This window comes from Filicampus tigris, chromosome 3 (assembly GCF_054856515.1).
Source record: "Filicampus tigris isolate MCC_2025a chromosome 3, RoL_Ftig_1.0, whole genome shotgun sequence".
NCBI lineage: Eukaryota > Metazoa > Chordata > Actinopteri > Syngnathiformes > Syngnathidae > Filicampus > Filicampus tigris.
This window is the reverse complement of record NC_141219.1, coordinates 8,321,952-8,338,993: the sequence shown is the minus strand read 5'-3', so window position 1 is coordinate 8,338,993 and position 17,042 is coordinate 8,321,952. Positions and strand designations below refer to the sequence as shown.

Below are 17,042 nucleotides of genomic sequence, written 5' to 3'. Positions count from 1 at the left end.
TGAGGCGGACGTGCTAACCAGTCGACCACCGTGCCGCCGGAAATAATTATTGCAGTAATTTTAATTTTAAATGTTTAAACCAGAGAATTTGGTGGCTGTTTGTAAAATCTTCCCACCGGCCCAGCTATGAAGGGCGGAGGTAGTGGTTTTACAGTCAGTAGAGCACCAACGAACATGTCCACTTGACAAATCTGTAATCTCCCTAGACAACTTTACATCATCTGCCTGTGGAGGTCTGCTTGCAGTTCCTTAAAATTCTACTTTGCATGCTTCGACCTGCTGCATCGATATCCAGCAAATCAGTTTCTCCATTTGGCGTGTCAAGGACCATGCGCCTGTTGCGCGCAGAATTTAAAGAGAATGAGCGGAGACGCTTCCATCGGTGGCGAATCAATTGGTGAATTGGTTGTATTCACACCCACAATGGCGTAAAATGCCTGTAAAACTGGGCCAACCTGTGTGCGCCTGCGAAAATAAAATCTCACATTCAAATCAATGGGAAAGCCCGCACATGTATTATTACATACAGTGCACTGCAAACTACACAGGAATCATCCAATCATTGTCCCATCTGATATCAGTGTTAATATCAGGGGCGGAGCCAGAACGTGGCTAATGGGTGGGCCTAGAAAAATCAGGGCGGGCCTGAATATTTCTCTCACTTCGCACATCATATATTCAAATAAAATGACAAACCGAATAATATGAAGTTCAGATCTTCCTTAGACAACCACAATTATGCTATTCTTAATATTCAATTTAAAAAAAAACATATAATTTCATAAAAATGTAAAAGTATATATTTTTTGATGAATCTCACTGGTTGGGCAGTCTGTAAATCTGGGTGAGCCTGTGCATATCCAGGCCCACCCATGGCTCCGGCCCTGGTTAATATATTCATACGAACAATGATTATTTTCATTAAACACACACGGAGTCTAATTTAATGTTCCTGCAATTTCTCTTAATGTTTCAGCAATTGACTTTAATTGCTTTGCATTACCTTGGCCATTGAAGACAACACTTATCGCTATCGGGAGGCTAACGTCTCACACTGGCGCACGACTGAGGGATAAATATAACAGCTGGTGGTCTGAAGAGCCTGAGGTAGAGCCTCAGGGTGGGAGATGACCAACCCACTCATTTAACAGCTCAAACAGGAGGCAGGAAACAGCAGGATTCGGAAAGACGCAAACCCTGGCTTCAATTCAAATTCAAGCAGGAGCCAAAGGACAAGATGCGCCAACAGCCATCACAAAGTCAAATTTTTCATTAGCTACTTAAACATTTCTTACACTTTTCACAACGGCCTGACTATATGAATCTTTTTGACAGGTTCTTACATTACTCACACTATAAATACAAATTAAAGAGATTTAAAATATGTTGCCTTTATAAAGATTACAATCCAATAGATGCTGTCCAAAACATATTCAGTCAATATATTATTGTGTTTCAAGTTTTCAATGAATTCTACTTCATTAAGATATTAGGTTTTAAGATACATGCCAGGGGCAAATTATTGTGTTGTATTTTAGTTTAGCGGAAGTACACATCCTGCATTATGCGTTTCCTGCCCACTTTAAAACAGTTCCCAGGTTTCTTGGCAACACGTCTGTAACATGTTGTCATGAAAGTACAACAACAAGTATAGCTACATAACACCCCCCCCCCCCCCAATTAGCTATTTGCTATTATTAGACCTTATTAGCTACTGCTCATACCACTCCATGCTGTAACCTGCTGGACCAGTGCTGACTTACTGATTTTTTGTTTATCATGACTACAAAGCTCGGGGGACAGCATGTAGAGCCTGCAGTGTAAAAAAGCAAGCATGCAAGTCCTCACAAAGACACGGTGGATAGCAAACTGGTGGTATCTGCTATCACGATGAGGCAACACAGGGTCAGAGAATACCCATTGACCTCTAATGCATTTAGGAGCATTTTGTCCTCTTGAGAATTTTCTGTAAAGCCTGTTACTAAAAATTTTAATTAAAGCAAGAGCAATTTGACCTGAGGTTAAGATAAACTCTCGACCTTTATGCATCAACATAAAAATAACTCCAATTAGACGTGGGATGATCTCAATTAGTCAGTTCACCTTAGGGTGCCAATGGAATCACACCGGATTAGGTCATGAACTCTAGTAATTGCTATATACATTTTGAAAATTATTGCTGGAGAAACAAGCAGTTTGTAACGAAGATTTGCACAGATTACAGATGAACCTTCAATGCGGTAAACAAAACATGCATTTGTATGGCATCATGGCCTTAATTGAAATGCCCTGCTTCCAATAAACAATACCCTCCATGTTCCCCATTCATCTAAAATAAAATAACAGAGGGAGCTATTGGGTAACTGTAACTTGTAACTACATCCATCCAATTGACAGTGTCTAGCAGCTTTATTTGCTTCGCTTCCAATAAATTGATGGTGATTATGTTGGGTCTATAGAATGTATTGCGGAATTAATGATACATATAGCGACATAGTATTTAAAATATTAATTGAAAAAGCGGTATTATATAGTACATTTACACATAATACTTATTCTTTTTTTTTTATAAGAAATACCTAATGCAGAAATGTTTGAATAACTTGTATATGAAACGGATGGACACACACATCATTGCAAATTCGGCACACCATTGTTCCATTCCACGGTGACTTATGGTGACTTAACCATAGGTTTGAGTTTTGCTGTTTTTAACAGCACCGGATGTTTCCATGACACTTTTGATACACCTTGTTTATTTGTGCTAAATGCTTGTTTACTTCCAATTCACTGAGGAGAGTCTAATTTGGCATGTTAAGTCAGCCATGGGCAGTGAAAAACAAAAATAAAAAGTCCCCTGCGTGTAAGGTATTTGCAGCTTTGACACCTCTGTTGAACCCTCGAGGTTTCCCAACAGCTCGCTGCATCATATCTCGATCAATCTTATGTCAAGCTTGGGAGTCCAGAGATCCTCTAGAGGTATCAAGTCTCTAAAGACGCTGAGAGAAACCCTAAACAACCAGCCATGGTGTACTCGAAGTCCGCCAACACTCTAAAGTGAGTATCTCAGCTTCTCTCATTAAATAATTTGGAATATTGACACATTCATATGCATTTGCTTCAGATACCGAGTTGATTGTGTGTAACATTTGAAATTGTTGAGTCTAAAAGGAGTCTCATAACCATGGCTCCGCGTTGCGCGGATCCTACAGTGCTTTCTGTTGGCTGATTTATGGATACTCGTTTTAATCACATCATGTAATCCTTAAACATGACATGTTTCCTGCAACATATTGCATATTTTCTGGTTACTCGGAAAGCTTCTCAGGCTAGAAAAGTCTGAAAACGTCATCCACCACTGGTGTATTAGCAGTTGATTGAAAGCGGGGCAAAGTGCTGTAGTGTAGAAGCCCATATGCTATCTAGAGGCTTTTCACACTACTCAGGAAAAAAAAAAAAAAGCATCTTGGCGCTGAGGATAGCTTTCAGAAATTCTGCAGACCATATTACAGTCATTCATTCTTTCTCCTGGCCAAAACAATTGTCAGATTGCAACATACCAAACTAAGGCAGGAATAAGAACAATCCACAAGGCTCCTCCAGCCGCCCGTGTGCCAAGCCCATTCCTGGTAGTGTGAGTCAATTGTGTTTCCAGCTTTGAACAAGAATTGTTAACAGTTGTCCAATCAGTGAGCCGCCTCCTGACAGGATTCGGGTAGCTGAGCGTCATTATGCCAGATAATTGTGTTTAATTTCTTTGTTTAGTCCTTTGTGATTTTAGAAGTCATTTCTCAGAACCGGCACTTTAAACTAGTTCAAATCATTTATGTACTTGCTCAATAATGCTCTTTAAAGGGAGTAGTTTCATGTTAAACATAAAAAAACAGACATAAAACAAAGTTAATATTGGTTTATTCATTTATGCTTGCGCAATTTCATAAGAAGCTTATGAGATTTGGTAGCTCCATAACTAAAATTATGGCACCATCGTGGACAGTAGTTTAAATGTAACACAATTTTCAGTGATTGTTTTCATAATTTCATTCAATAAATCAAAATTACGCATCATGAAAAATCCATCCATATGAACATTTGAATGACATTTCCTTTAATGACAGTAACAATTGTGGTATGGTGAATGAGGTGCAATTGGAAAAGTTCTTTGAGTACAAACTCGGATCACTTGAGAAGGTATAAAAGTAGTTTGCAAGTGAAGCCCATTTACATTCCAACTCATTTAAAATGTACCGCACAGACAAGCTTTCCAACCTTGGAAAAAGTCAACAAAAGTAGTCCAACGCAGCAATGGTAAGCAAACCAAAATAAAACGAAAAGACCCAGGAAATAAAAGTGCCTCATATAGGCACACAAAACACACACACACACACACATGCACAAACAAACACATTCGGGCTAATGTCCTGAACATCTCAGTAACTGTTCTCTCTGAAGATGTATAGTGGAAAGAGACCTATTTCCAACTTGGCATACTGAAGAGTATATTAGTCTTTGAAAAAAAAAAAACTGTCTGCAAAATTTGTATGTGGAATTCGCTAGGCGACAGTTTTATAGTGGTATTCATTGAAGATAAAACGGCCTTCAATTCTGAGTTGCAAACATGAATACAGTTCATTATTGAAGATAATTTTCTGAAAACGTGCAAAGACTGAGAACTCTGCATTACTCCATTTTGGAGATATAGCGTTGAACTGTTTTGCAAAGTTAGTTTTTCAGATTTTTTGGGGCGCTGTAAAAACGTATCTTCCAAAGGACCATCTGACCTGAAGTGGCCCAGTGCCTCTTCCCCCTTGTTTGGATGGCAATACGGATTTGTCGCGTTTACAACGTAAAGCCGTGGCGTTACGTTTACTGAGGAGCAGATGATGAGCGGCAGGAAGAAAAAGCAAATCCCATTATAAAGGCATGGCAGGATCTCTGAAATTTCAGGCTTCTTGCCAAAATATCTTGCTCTTTTCACTCTGAAATCACTCCGCCACCATCTCTGCAATTGGTGTGACGATGCGGTGACAAAAACCCAGCTCCAAAGTCCACCAATGTTATTATAAAAGCTTGGGATTTTTCTTCAAATCACTTTGTATTTCATTTTGACTTTTGTTTTTTTAAATTCAGTTCATTTTAATGAGTTTTTAGAGCAGGTTTGCCAGTTTTTTTTTTCCATTTTCAAAAATGCTTGGTTTTAATTTAGTTTTTATTAGTATTAGTGTTATTATTTTTAGATGGAGTGTCGAGTGCAGCATAAAAAAAGTCACTGAAGTATTGAGTAATAAAGTGAACTGCAATTCACGACTGTTTGACCTCCCTTCTTTTGCACGGACATACAGCAATACCAAAATAAACACAATTAAAATGAAGTACGTCTTACTAACCCGTAAGATGTAGTTTCAGTTGGCTTCCGTTTTTAAAAGCATTTTCATTTCTATTTTATTTTGTTAACGCAAATGGTTTTTTTGGTGGGTTTTAGTTTTTCCGTTAGTTTTCGCTAACTATAAAACCTTTCGCCCCGCAAGCTTTCAGGCCTTCCGTCGGTGTGCCGTGGCAGCACTTACACATGGAAAGCATTCACCGACGGCGCTCTGCGCTTTGTTGTGTATTTGAGGCCGCCTCACGCTGCCACAACTCATGATGGCAACATCAGAATCAGGCTAAACTTGCAACCACTTACTTATGTGTACACCGATGCTGTAAAACAATAAAAGGTATTATTATCGTCTTTGACGAAGCCAAATTAAACAACAATCTTTGAGGTAACCCCAGAGGTTATCCCACAAAAAGTAAAGCGAAAAAAGCACTCATCGTCATTCTAGAAACATTGCATCCGGTGATGACTTTTCAAAGAGTTCCTTTCACCTGTGAGCTTGCCGAATGCTCTTTAAAGTAGATGTTTATATAAAGTGCCTTGGAGCATTGAGGGGCTGTTCGGAACAAAAAGCGGATAAGAAAGTGGCAATTTGAGTCACGCACAAGGACAAACATCTGATAAACGCTACTGCATTGCATATGGTCCAACTAAAGGAAGTCGAGTTTACATAGGCTAAACGTTGCCTGTAATGATGCACTGGGGCTCCTTCTTCGAGTACCAAGGTGGCACAGTGCTAGTCAATTGTTTGTGGTGAAAAGAATACCAACATTTGATGCACTACTCAGACAGCTGGTTTTTACCTTCATCTGTCGACTAGACATGTCAGAGAACCATATAATTGGAGCCCTTGTTAGCCCGGTGAAAAGTTGTTATAGGTTTACTTCTAAGGTTAGCCATACCTTGTATAAATTTTAATATGTACAGTTTTGTATCCTTTCTCTTTTATCTTTTTTTTTTTTTTATCTTTTCCCTTGTTTGTTTCTCTTGTGTGGATTGTATGGACCTGTGTCTGCAAATAAAGAATATACTATTGACAACAAACTTGATTACTAATGAAGTGTATTTAAGATTCAGACACTGCGTCTAAAGACCACCACTTGAACTTCCCTGCTTGAATAATAATTCTGACAAGCAATTAAGTCAAAATGAACAGTGCTTGAGTCTTCACACTTCTTTATTGCTTTACTGTGCGGTAATCCTTTTGAAAAAAAAAAAAAAAACCTCACGAAAGCAGGGGCCGAGCCAGAACGTGGCTAATGGGTGGGCCTGGGAAAATCAGGGTGGGCCTGAATAATTCTCTCACGTCGCACAATCCTCCTGTCCCGACACATCGTATGTTCAAATAAAATGACAAACCGAATAATATGAAGTTTAGATCTTCCTTAGCTAACCACAATTATGCTATTCTTAATATTCAATAAAATAAAAAAACACAAATAATTTCATACTTTTCGAAAAATGTATAAGTCATCGGCTGCCCTGTTTTCCTAAGCTGAGCCGTGATTGGTCGTTACCTGAGCCCTGAGTGGCTGCAATGTCATTTTCAGCCGACAGAAATGACAAAATGGCCGCCCCCGAGCTAGCTAAAAAGGGGTGGATTTCGCTGCTCAACTCATATTCCATAAACGCAATATTAATCAGAATGCCGTGTTTCAACTAGTGGGCCTGCTGGGAACATATTATTGAAAAAATATCTTTGGGTTGATTTCCCCTTAAGTGTAACTAACGTAATTTAAACACAACCCAATTACCTCGATCATTGTTTACATTCAATTTAAGATCAATTTTAGAAGTGCGATGTTTGCATGAACCAGCAGCTATACGTGGCTTTTATTTGTCACCTCAGATATAATGATCACTTGCACAGGGCTGTCAAATTAATTATGTTATGTAAATTTGAGCTTACAAACTGAAGTAGCCAACTCTGCAAAGGTATTAAACGGTTGTGTTTTCATAGCGGTGGCATGACAAAGCAGCTGATGGGGGGGATGAACACTAATGCTTCTCATGCTGTTTACCACACGTTTCTATGAGCGGAGCTAATTCTCCAGAGGCTCTTATATAACCTCTGTTGGATTTATGCAAAGGTTATTGGGAGACAGCAAAATCCAATAACAAACTGTGTATATTGCGTAAATGGGGTTGCTATTACATTTGATTACCACCTAAAAAATGTTGTAAAATACAGACTGGGTAAAATACCAGTGACATAGACAGACACATTTTATTTGACTTCAATATATTCAAATTGTCGGATAAACAGGATGACACTCATGATGAACAACGGCACCGCTGAACAATACAAATTTGGATTAGCACCAAATTGTACACCTTCATATTTATGTAAGCACCTCTTGTATATGTCAGTTTTATTCTTAAGATTGATGTATTATATGCCAAGAAATAATGTACGAGGTTAACAAATGTGAAAAATAAATCCTGGGAGCGCACTGTTATTCTCGATGTACGTCAATATGCATTGATTTTTTTTTCTTTGGCCAGTGACACATTATTCATGTAAAATGCAAAAGAATATCTTTTTTTTTTTTTTGCTCAACATTGAATTCGTATCATGATCTTTCAGTGATTGGCAAAATATTAGATACGCCTAAGACATTCCACAGCACACATTTCACGAGGACATTATTTTGCTTACATTCTACAGAGCTGTAAAATTCCCTAAAGATTTAACTTACTTTGTGAAAGTTACACAACATGAATAATACATGAGCAAATCTGAAAAATAATGGGCCTCATGATCAGTGTTTTATTCGCCCCGGATGGATATGGAGACTGATTTCAGTGCCCTAATGAAAACAGGCTTCTTCTACTGTATATTAAGGCAACAGTGATTACCACATGAAACAACCCCACAGGTGAGAATCATTTACAGTCAACGGAGTTTAAACTGCAACATTAACTTCAGCTCACCGGGCAGACACTCTATTCTCCCGTCTCCCAACAATTTTCAACTTGTCACATGCATTTTCTAACGCTCCCCTGGAACTTAAGAGTTACCCATTCTTTGCAAATCCCAACTACTTGAACACATCTAAAGAGCAACTCATGTTTTATGATATAAAGTACAACTCATTTCTATACGATCCTTCTCATCTCGTTTTTGTGGGGTTGTGGGTCATAAACTCATTCAGCTACAATTAGACACCGGCATGTTTCTGCCAATTCTAATGGAAGTGGCCACATTTTAACAGTTGCGATAACACTCTTAAAATTAAAAGAAATGATTAAATGTCAACCGAATTAGGTCGAACATTGGCTTCAGTGGATTCAGATGTGCATTTGGATTCATTTAAATGAACAGAGCCCTATACTCGTCTATGATCATTATGTTCAACATTATCAGCTATGAATGATTGCTTTTTTGGGGGGAAGAGGCAGTAGAGTGATTAACTTCTGACCTCTCTCTGCATGACCCTCCTTTCCTCATGCGGTGCACACTATGTTTACGGACTAATCTTCTTCCCTTTGACCATAAATGTGATTACTGCCACACAAGAGATAATAAAACCTCATATCTGTGCTCTACCAAAGAGCATGAATTAAAAACTAAGCTGTAGCCTTGAGGAATATATAAGAATCCACATCAGAAAGAATATTTGGTGCTGAGTGCATACAGCCCCCTACTGGTAAACAATATTCTGTGCTGAGTTTCATCAAATGTGCCACAGCCGGCTGGCTGGCTACACGTTCTTCTGTTGAATGTGAGCAACAGGTACGCTTGCCAGTTCCAAACCATGTCTGTTTCTCATTCAAGCAACTACTTTTGTGAAATACTCAAGTGGTGCTAGATACTTATTACAAGTGGACAGCTCACTTCTTTTAGTAACAGATTGTATTTTAAATGTTTGACCTATGGGTGAAGTCAACTTCATGACCATCTGGAGCTCATAAAAAAAAAACTTTATATAATATTAGTGTTCACTCATGCAATTAAACTTCTACTGATAATTAAAAAGAGCCAAACATTAACACTTGTGGGATACTTTTGACTATGATCAATGTAAGCATTTCAAGTTTCATGACGCATTTATCTTGTGTGCAATCATCACTCTTTAGAGTCTTACTACCAATATCATTTGCTAATATATTCTAATATAGGCAACCTCATCATGGCATGTCAAATTTAATTGATACGTATACTGTCAACCATAATAATGAAAGAATAGCATTTTGAAAACTGAGAACAACATGCTGATTGTGAGTTATTAGTAAATGAAGGCCTAAGAACCGTCACACAAGACAATAACATGCATCCACTTTTCATCAGTTTTATACTTAATACAAATACCATTATATTTGTATGAACGTTAATAGAATCACGGCACTCTAAGGCATTGCACAAACGCACTTCATTGACCGTGATCATGTCGACACTTTGTGATTTGTTTTTGGACAAACATTGTCATTGATGGAACTCGAATTTCACAATAAGGCCCCCCTGTAAAAAAAAAAAAAAGGAGGGTGCTGGCGATGACAGGGTAGGTTGCGTGCGTTCCAGTTGCTGTCATTATACGGTGTGACTGTGATGGGATGGATGACACATGCCAATTGCGAGGAAGATGCGAGATGATGATGATGAAGATGGGCTGTTATCCTTACCTGATATTTCCTGGTGAGGTACATTGACAAGACTGAATCCTTTGGCATGATACGCTTGTCTAACTTCGCCGCAGCTTCGAGCTTTGCTCTCAGCACAGAAAGACGTGCACAGCAGCACCCACAGGGGGCACACAACCACTTGCAGTCTCCACATCGCAAATCAGCGTGGAAATCCTTGATGATGTCTCTTAAAAAGAATAAATCCGCCAGGAAGGAAAACGAAATCTTGAAAGGATGCTTGGAAGAGCTCTCCAATAATTACTCTTGATGTTCATTAAAAAAGAAGCAAAGAAATCACTCGCCACTTGGCATACGTCCTCCTCATTGTCAGCTTGGTGGTCTGTCTTCCCTTCGTGTAAGAGGCACCCGTTGGTTCCGATTGCACTAAGCGCGGAGAAGCAGCGATGCCCAATGGTGTCAACTTGTCCCGCCGCCGACGTGTCAATGTGAGTCGAGTGACGAGGAAATGAGACGCGCAGAACGGGCAGAGCACGCAAAAGGGAAGGGCAAAACATGGAGTGGAGTGACCGCGACTTCAGCAGCAGAAGCAGCCGACGTCCACCGGCGCGCGCTGCCGTCCTCTGCACTTGTGCATCTTTAATGCGCACAGCTGCACAAACGCACTTGGGTGTTCGCACGTGCGTCTGCCGGGGTGGGGTGGGGGGGGTGTAGTGTTCAGTGGGCACACTCACATATCAGGACACTGGATCGTCTCCACCCCTACTACATTCACTGGACACAACTTTAAGAAAACATCCGCAATTTAATTAGATATATGAAAAAACAACAGCAAGGACATCAAGATGATGGATAAGCAAATATCGTTTAGTAAAGGAACACTTGAATGGGCTGAACATTGCCAGAAAAAAAATACCAAAATGATGCCAGAACTAGAATCCCCCCCAAAATCATTTGTAGTGATTTTAGTGTGTGTGGGTGTGTGTTGACTTTTACCATAGAGTTGAACGCCTACTTTTGGGGCGTGGCTTGTTTTGTTTTTTCCCCATCTCAGCCTATGGACGTTAGAGGGGAGGTAAGCATTGTAATATTGTTTCCTGGTTTATCCAAATCACGTCCAAATTCTTGCTGAGTTGCATCTATATGTAAATACCTTGAAATCAACAAAAAATAAGAAAAGTGTTTATACATTACAGTTCCTTCGTGAATTATCTCTGGTTGATCTCGAATGAACGTTTATTGTGACTTACATTTTAATTTTTTTTATTTTGGCTTTTGGCTTTTTGATGTTGGCTTTTTATGTGTTTATGTTGCATTACATTTATATTTTCACTTTGTAATACAACAATTGTTTGTAAATGTTTGAAAGTATCAATTAAAACCACAGCAACAACGAAAACAAAAATCTTTCCTGGTTTTATTTGTCACATTCTGTTGTCACCTAGTGTTTGATTAAACTATAATTGCCACCAAAATTCAGAATTCACATTCCTACTCTTGTCCACTTCAACCTGTGAAAATATAAAAGGGATCCACACAATATTTTGAATTTATTGACTGCTAGGAAGGGGCCCCATTAATAAGATGAAGCTCGACATGCCATTGAGGCTTTCCATTTGTGCAGTTGATACGGACCAATGACATTTGTCTCTCGAGCCCCTTCAGCTTGGGCCCTAAGCAACTGCTTGGGTTGCTTGCCCTTTTGTAGCATGTGTGCTCTTTCATACAATTGTTCTTCTCTGAACTAAATAACTAAACTCTCACATTGATTGAGGCAGAACACGCTGACAGTGAAGCACATAAATGGCCACACAATTAAATGTCCGGTGGCATCAGTACCATACCTATCAATCCCGGGGATGTACTCAATATTACAAAAGGTGTAATTTGCCCATACATATCTGTATATAATCTTACACATTATACATTATTTTAAAATGGCTGCTGTCACGTGATCGAAAATCATCTTTAAAAAAAAAAGTAAACGATGTATCGGATATTTGTGACAGCTTGTGCGCATGCGTGAGGAAGAGCGCGGAAGACCCTTGTGACGTGTGACGGGCTACTGGGCTCCTCCTTTTCGACGACGTGTGACGGCCGCGCCGTTTGGAGGAAGTTCTCCCCTGCGTCTCCCGACTACGGTTAGGCGACAAAAACGGGAATGGATAACACTGGTCAAAGTGACATTGGGTGTACATATTTGCGATGTACGGCGTACATGTTTGAAAAGGTGTTTCCATCCATACTAATTACGCCGAAAGCGTACAACTTGACAGGTATGCAGTACTGAATACAATAATTCAGTAAAACATCATTCTTGCCAGCAATTTTATTACAGACAAAGCAATTGTAAAGCAAGTACACATGCATGGTTTGAACCCTTTTTTAAAAAATGCTGTTTTGAAAAGACAAATCCTCTGGTTTCAGCCTCTGATTTATTTTTATAATTCCCAACTGCCTTAGTTGACCATGAAAGCAGACAAATTGACTTATCAATAGTTTGCCTTCTTTCCGACATGTTTTGAATCAAATACTAGTCCAGTCTTTTCCAAACATATATTGAATTTGAAACTACCTCAAACATTTTGTGGATGAATTTGACACATACTCTATAAAGTTGACTCGAAACACATTTTTTTGACACAGCTTTGCCGTCTTTTATGGGATACCTGTACTCACTTTGACACATCATCCTGTACGGCCTAGTTAAGCAGAAAATATTGACTTGTGGAGTCCCTGCTTAATTACCTCTTGGTGAGCCGTTTTTGCCCCCCCCCCCTTCACTGTGTAATCAGCCCCTTGCCTTTACTCATGTTTTATCACCTACAGTTAATTGATCTCACACACATACAACACACATGCACACGCACGCACACCCCCCCACCACAGACGCACACATACACACACACACACACACACAGTTGATGTATCATTCAGCGTTTATAGAATAATAAAGCATATCCTCAACCAATACATAGTACTGCTTATTAAAATGACAACCACTGGCCTTTTAATTAATTAAACCATACAGTGTTAAAAGGTAACTGTGATAATTAATGGATCATGGAGCCTATTCCAGCTGATTTCAGGCACATACAGACAAGCAACCCTTCACATACTGTACATTCACACCGTTGGACAATTTAGAGACTTAGATGGACCTTACATGCTTGTTTTTAGAGTGTGGGGCATACAAGCATCAGGGGAGAACAACATCTACACATGATTTGAACCCTGGACCTCAAAACTGTGAGGCAGATATGCTAATGACCTGGCTTTCGTACTGCTTCAAACCAGATTATCAAATGCTATTGTAATATCTATTTAACCATCAAACAACAAATACAACAACATAGTATTTATTCTAAATTGTGTGCATATGTGACGCTGATCTGAAAAGCCCAACTAAGAAAGGCGTTGTAGACTCTAGCAGGGCATATCATAGCAACGGCTTAAATGTAATGACATGTAAAGATACGCTTTAGGGTTATTGTGTCATACATGGGTGACATCGGAGAAATTTGATCGAATTCTTAGTAAGTGCTTTGAGGCAATATCATGACACCCTTGCTCATTGTTATGTTCTCCCTGATCTCACTACCCCTTTGATATCATTGCAGGCTTGCAGCAACAGTCCAATGCTCTCAAAAAAGTCATCAGGTGAGACAAGAGTAATTGTTTGTATCTGTCCCAGTAGCACTATGACAAAAATAAGGTTAAAAAAAAAAAATGTTTTTGCATGTCAGAAATGTCAACTGATACTATACAACTAAGATTGAATTGCAACATGCCTGGTGGTAACTCTATTGAATCCGAAGCAATTCAAATAATGACCTTATTTTATGTTGTCTGAAAAAATAAATCTGAGGAATAACAATCTTGAGTTGGAAACGAAGTGCAGAAAAGAGCAGACAACAGGCTGGTGTGGCTATGCTCACTAACAAGATCGTCTGTACTGATCATATGGTCTTAACTACCTACCACTGTAAATGAAGCCATTTTAAAGAGCTCCTCTAAGGGAAAGACATGCCAACATCACATTTGCACCATAACAATGTGAACAGTGCTCAAAACAATAATTAATCTTTGACCTCTTCTGCCTAGTTGTCTTTCCCAGGTGGTCAGAATCTTGATCCTGCTGCATGGTTTAGTGGTTTAGTTGACTTTTGATGGCATCATTCCCACTTCCTCTTGGGCTGCTTTGCTCCAACATGTGGTCTTGAATGTGTGAGGAACAATGAAATCTCAAGGCATTTTGGAGTGAAATGTGCAGAGAAGGGCTAACAACACACGGCTAAGAATATAACATTAGACTAATTGGAGGACCCCTGAAATCCTATTAAATTTGTGGTAGGAATTGAACCGTGCAGTCAGGATAAGGCACCCTTCTAATCTGAGTCATTTTTGATTCGTTCATTTTTTTAAAAATATAATAATTCCGTAATTCTATAAATATGTTGGCCCACTATTCAAAAGCAATTCCTGATTTTCACGTACATTTTCATTGACTAAAGAGAAAATTGTAAAAATGTGTATGTTTATGTTTGTGTATACGTATGTACTTTCCTGTACATATGTATGTCACCAGTGCATCTGTAATCAACGAAATTAAGTCATAAAGATGTCCCACAAAATCTCATCACTGTGTTGGTACTACAGAGGATAGAACCAGCCACTTGTGTCATGTAAATGAAATGGAAAATCAAATGGATACAGCCTCTGAATATTAATGCAATTTAGTGCATTTGTTTGATAAGAGTAAGAAGTACCGGTAATACATTCTGTCCTTGATGGATTGTGAAGCGCCACAGTCACTGAAAATAAAACACTTAGTGATTGATGAGATATGTGTGAAGAAATCATTTCTTTCTCCCATACAGAATAAGCATTTCCATTTTCTATTACGTCTGCCAATATTGTTTTATTTACTTTATATCCGCGCCATATTACGATGAAAATGTTGACTCAGACCAATCAAATTGATTTTAGTAAACAACGTATAGAACAATAAACAAAAAGATTCATGGAATTGATTTTGTTTTGGCTCGCATCTCATTGCCAGCAGCCACAAATGCCCCGAACCATCAAATGTGTTTTCCCTTTTCACCGCAGTTTTATTTACACAGTATTATCACAGGCCGGCTGAGTTAATAAGCCTTTGCTAATGAGGCCTCACGTTGATGGCCAGGAGGTGATCCTGCTACTGAATCGATAGCTCACCATGAATAGTCAGCACGAGGTTCATCATGACTCACTTGCAGCTCCATTGGGAAAACTGAGCTTTCGAGAGCAAAACTCGCACCATCCTCAACTAGTGATAACTGTACGTACATGAACCATTGCTTTCATTGTCTATTTTATTTTAAACTAAAATCTGCTACATGACATATAGACGGTCAAATAGACCGAGACACTTGGTGGCGGTAAAAATACCGGTCCGCGGCCCGGTGGTTGGGGACCCCTAAGCCAGACATTGCCAAGCCACATGGCCTTGTAGTAAAAGAGTGTGGGTACTAGATTGGCCTGCCAGCAGTCCAGACCTGTCTGCCATTGAAAATGTGTTGTGCGTTATGAAGCACAAAATACAACAACAGAGACACTGGACTGAGAATATGAGAATATGAAAGTATTCCGAACCTACAAAGCTTCAACAATTAGTGTCCTCAGTTCCCAAACAGCTTATTGAGTTTTGCTAAAAGGAGAGATGATGTAACATAATGATAAACATGGCCCTTAATAAGTCTTTGGGGACCGCATTGCAGGGATCAAATTCAAAATAAGGGAATTTTGGTTAAAAAATAAATAAAAAAGCTTAGCAGTTTGAACATTAATTATCTTGCCTTTGTTGTGTGTTCTTTTGAACATAGGTTGAAACGGATTTGCAAATCATTGTATTCTGTTATTTACGTTTTACACAACGTCCCAACTTCACTGGAATTTGGTTTTGTAGTTCAGTGCTCAGCATCCAGATGCATACAGTAGCTTGTGTGTGAGGGACACTGTAAACAGATGAAGAATAAGGTCACTTTGTTCACATTAGCACAGCAAGCAGTGGAATGAATAATTAATGAACATATATAATTCATGAGTGTTAAAGACAAATATGAGCAATTACAGGAAAGAGATTGAAAAAAAAATTAATAATAATAAAAAGGAACAGCCTGCGACTGGCTGGCGACCAGTTCGGGGTGTAGTCTGCCTTCGCCCATTGACGGCTGGGATAGGCTCCAGCAACTCACCGCGACCCTATATAGGATAAGCGGTTTGGAAGATGACATGACATGACATGACAAAAAGGAACAGCTCAGCTATATGAAAACTAAATAATCGGAGGATGGAATGCAATCAACTTCTGTTTTTATTTGGAAAGCAGCACCAAAGGTCATTACCTTTATTGCACTGTTACCACAACAAGCAAAGACGTGTGTGTCATTTGAGGGAAACTCGGATGCACGAGTTGAGCACAATCTTGATCAAATGAGGTTTAATTGACTTGAAGTGTCACTTCTGTGCTCTTAAAGGATGCATACGCCATGACAGGAATTATATAAATTGTTTACTTCCGAGCAATGTATCAATGCACCAACATTAGCATGTGCATTTACAGCGGAATTAGTTTAGATTATTGGATGCATGCAGGGTAGGTTTGCTAATGTCTCTGTTGACTGGGGATGCACTGTCGGCTCTCATGAAAAACTGACTGGACATGAAAGTACACTACAATACTACAAATTCATTAATATTGTAAAAACGATAGCATGCACATACAATGTGCACATTTTCTGTGTAATTCTTTTTTTATTTCCTATAACCACCATTGTTACTGAAATGATGCAAATGTTCACATCGTGGAACTATCAAAGGTTATCCAATTTAATCTAAACTAATCAAATCGAATTGAGTAAACACACAATCTACTACTTTGTTTTCAGCCAAGTGGTGACTATTTGTGCAAATTTCTATTAAATGCTGGTGAAGTAACACAATGAACCAAAAAGTAAACTAAAGATGAATATACTTGCATCAAACATTATTAATTGTATGTTACTCTTGACTGGTAGCCTATTAAGACCAAATAACAGTC

At 39.0% G+C, this 17,042-nt stretch overlaps 1 protein-coding gene and 1 long non-coding RNA gene across 3 annotated transcripts in view; one reads left to right on the top strand and one right to left on the bottom strand.

Annotated features, from left to right (window-relative positions):
- Positions 1-10,608, bottom strand: part of LOC147149764 (glypican-6-like) — an 81,519-nt gene extending 70,911 nt beyond the window's left edge. For both annotated transcript variants that reach the window (XM_086025844.1, XM_086025845.1), the window contains exon 1: positions 10,001-10,608. In XM_086025844.1, the coding sequence (XP_085881970.1) occupies positions 10,001-10,154 (154 nt within the window). In that variant the 5' untranslated portion in view covers positions 10,155-10,608. The remainder of the gene's footprint in view (positions 1-10,000) is intronic.
- Positions 10,609-12,056: 1,448 nt separating this feature from the next.
- On the top strand, positions 12,057-14,580 carry LOC147149763 (uncharacterized). The gene is made up of 3 exons (XR_015086263.1): positions 12,057-12,234; positions 13,579-13,618; positions 14,063-14,580. It is a non-coding gene; the product is annotated as an uncharacterized LOC147149763 (long non-coding RNA).
- Positions 14,581-17,042: the final 2,462 nt, after the last annotated feature.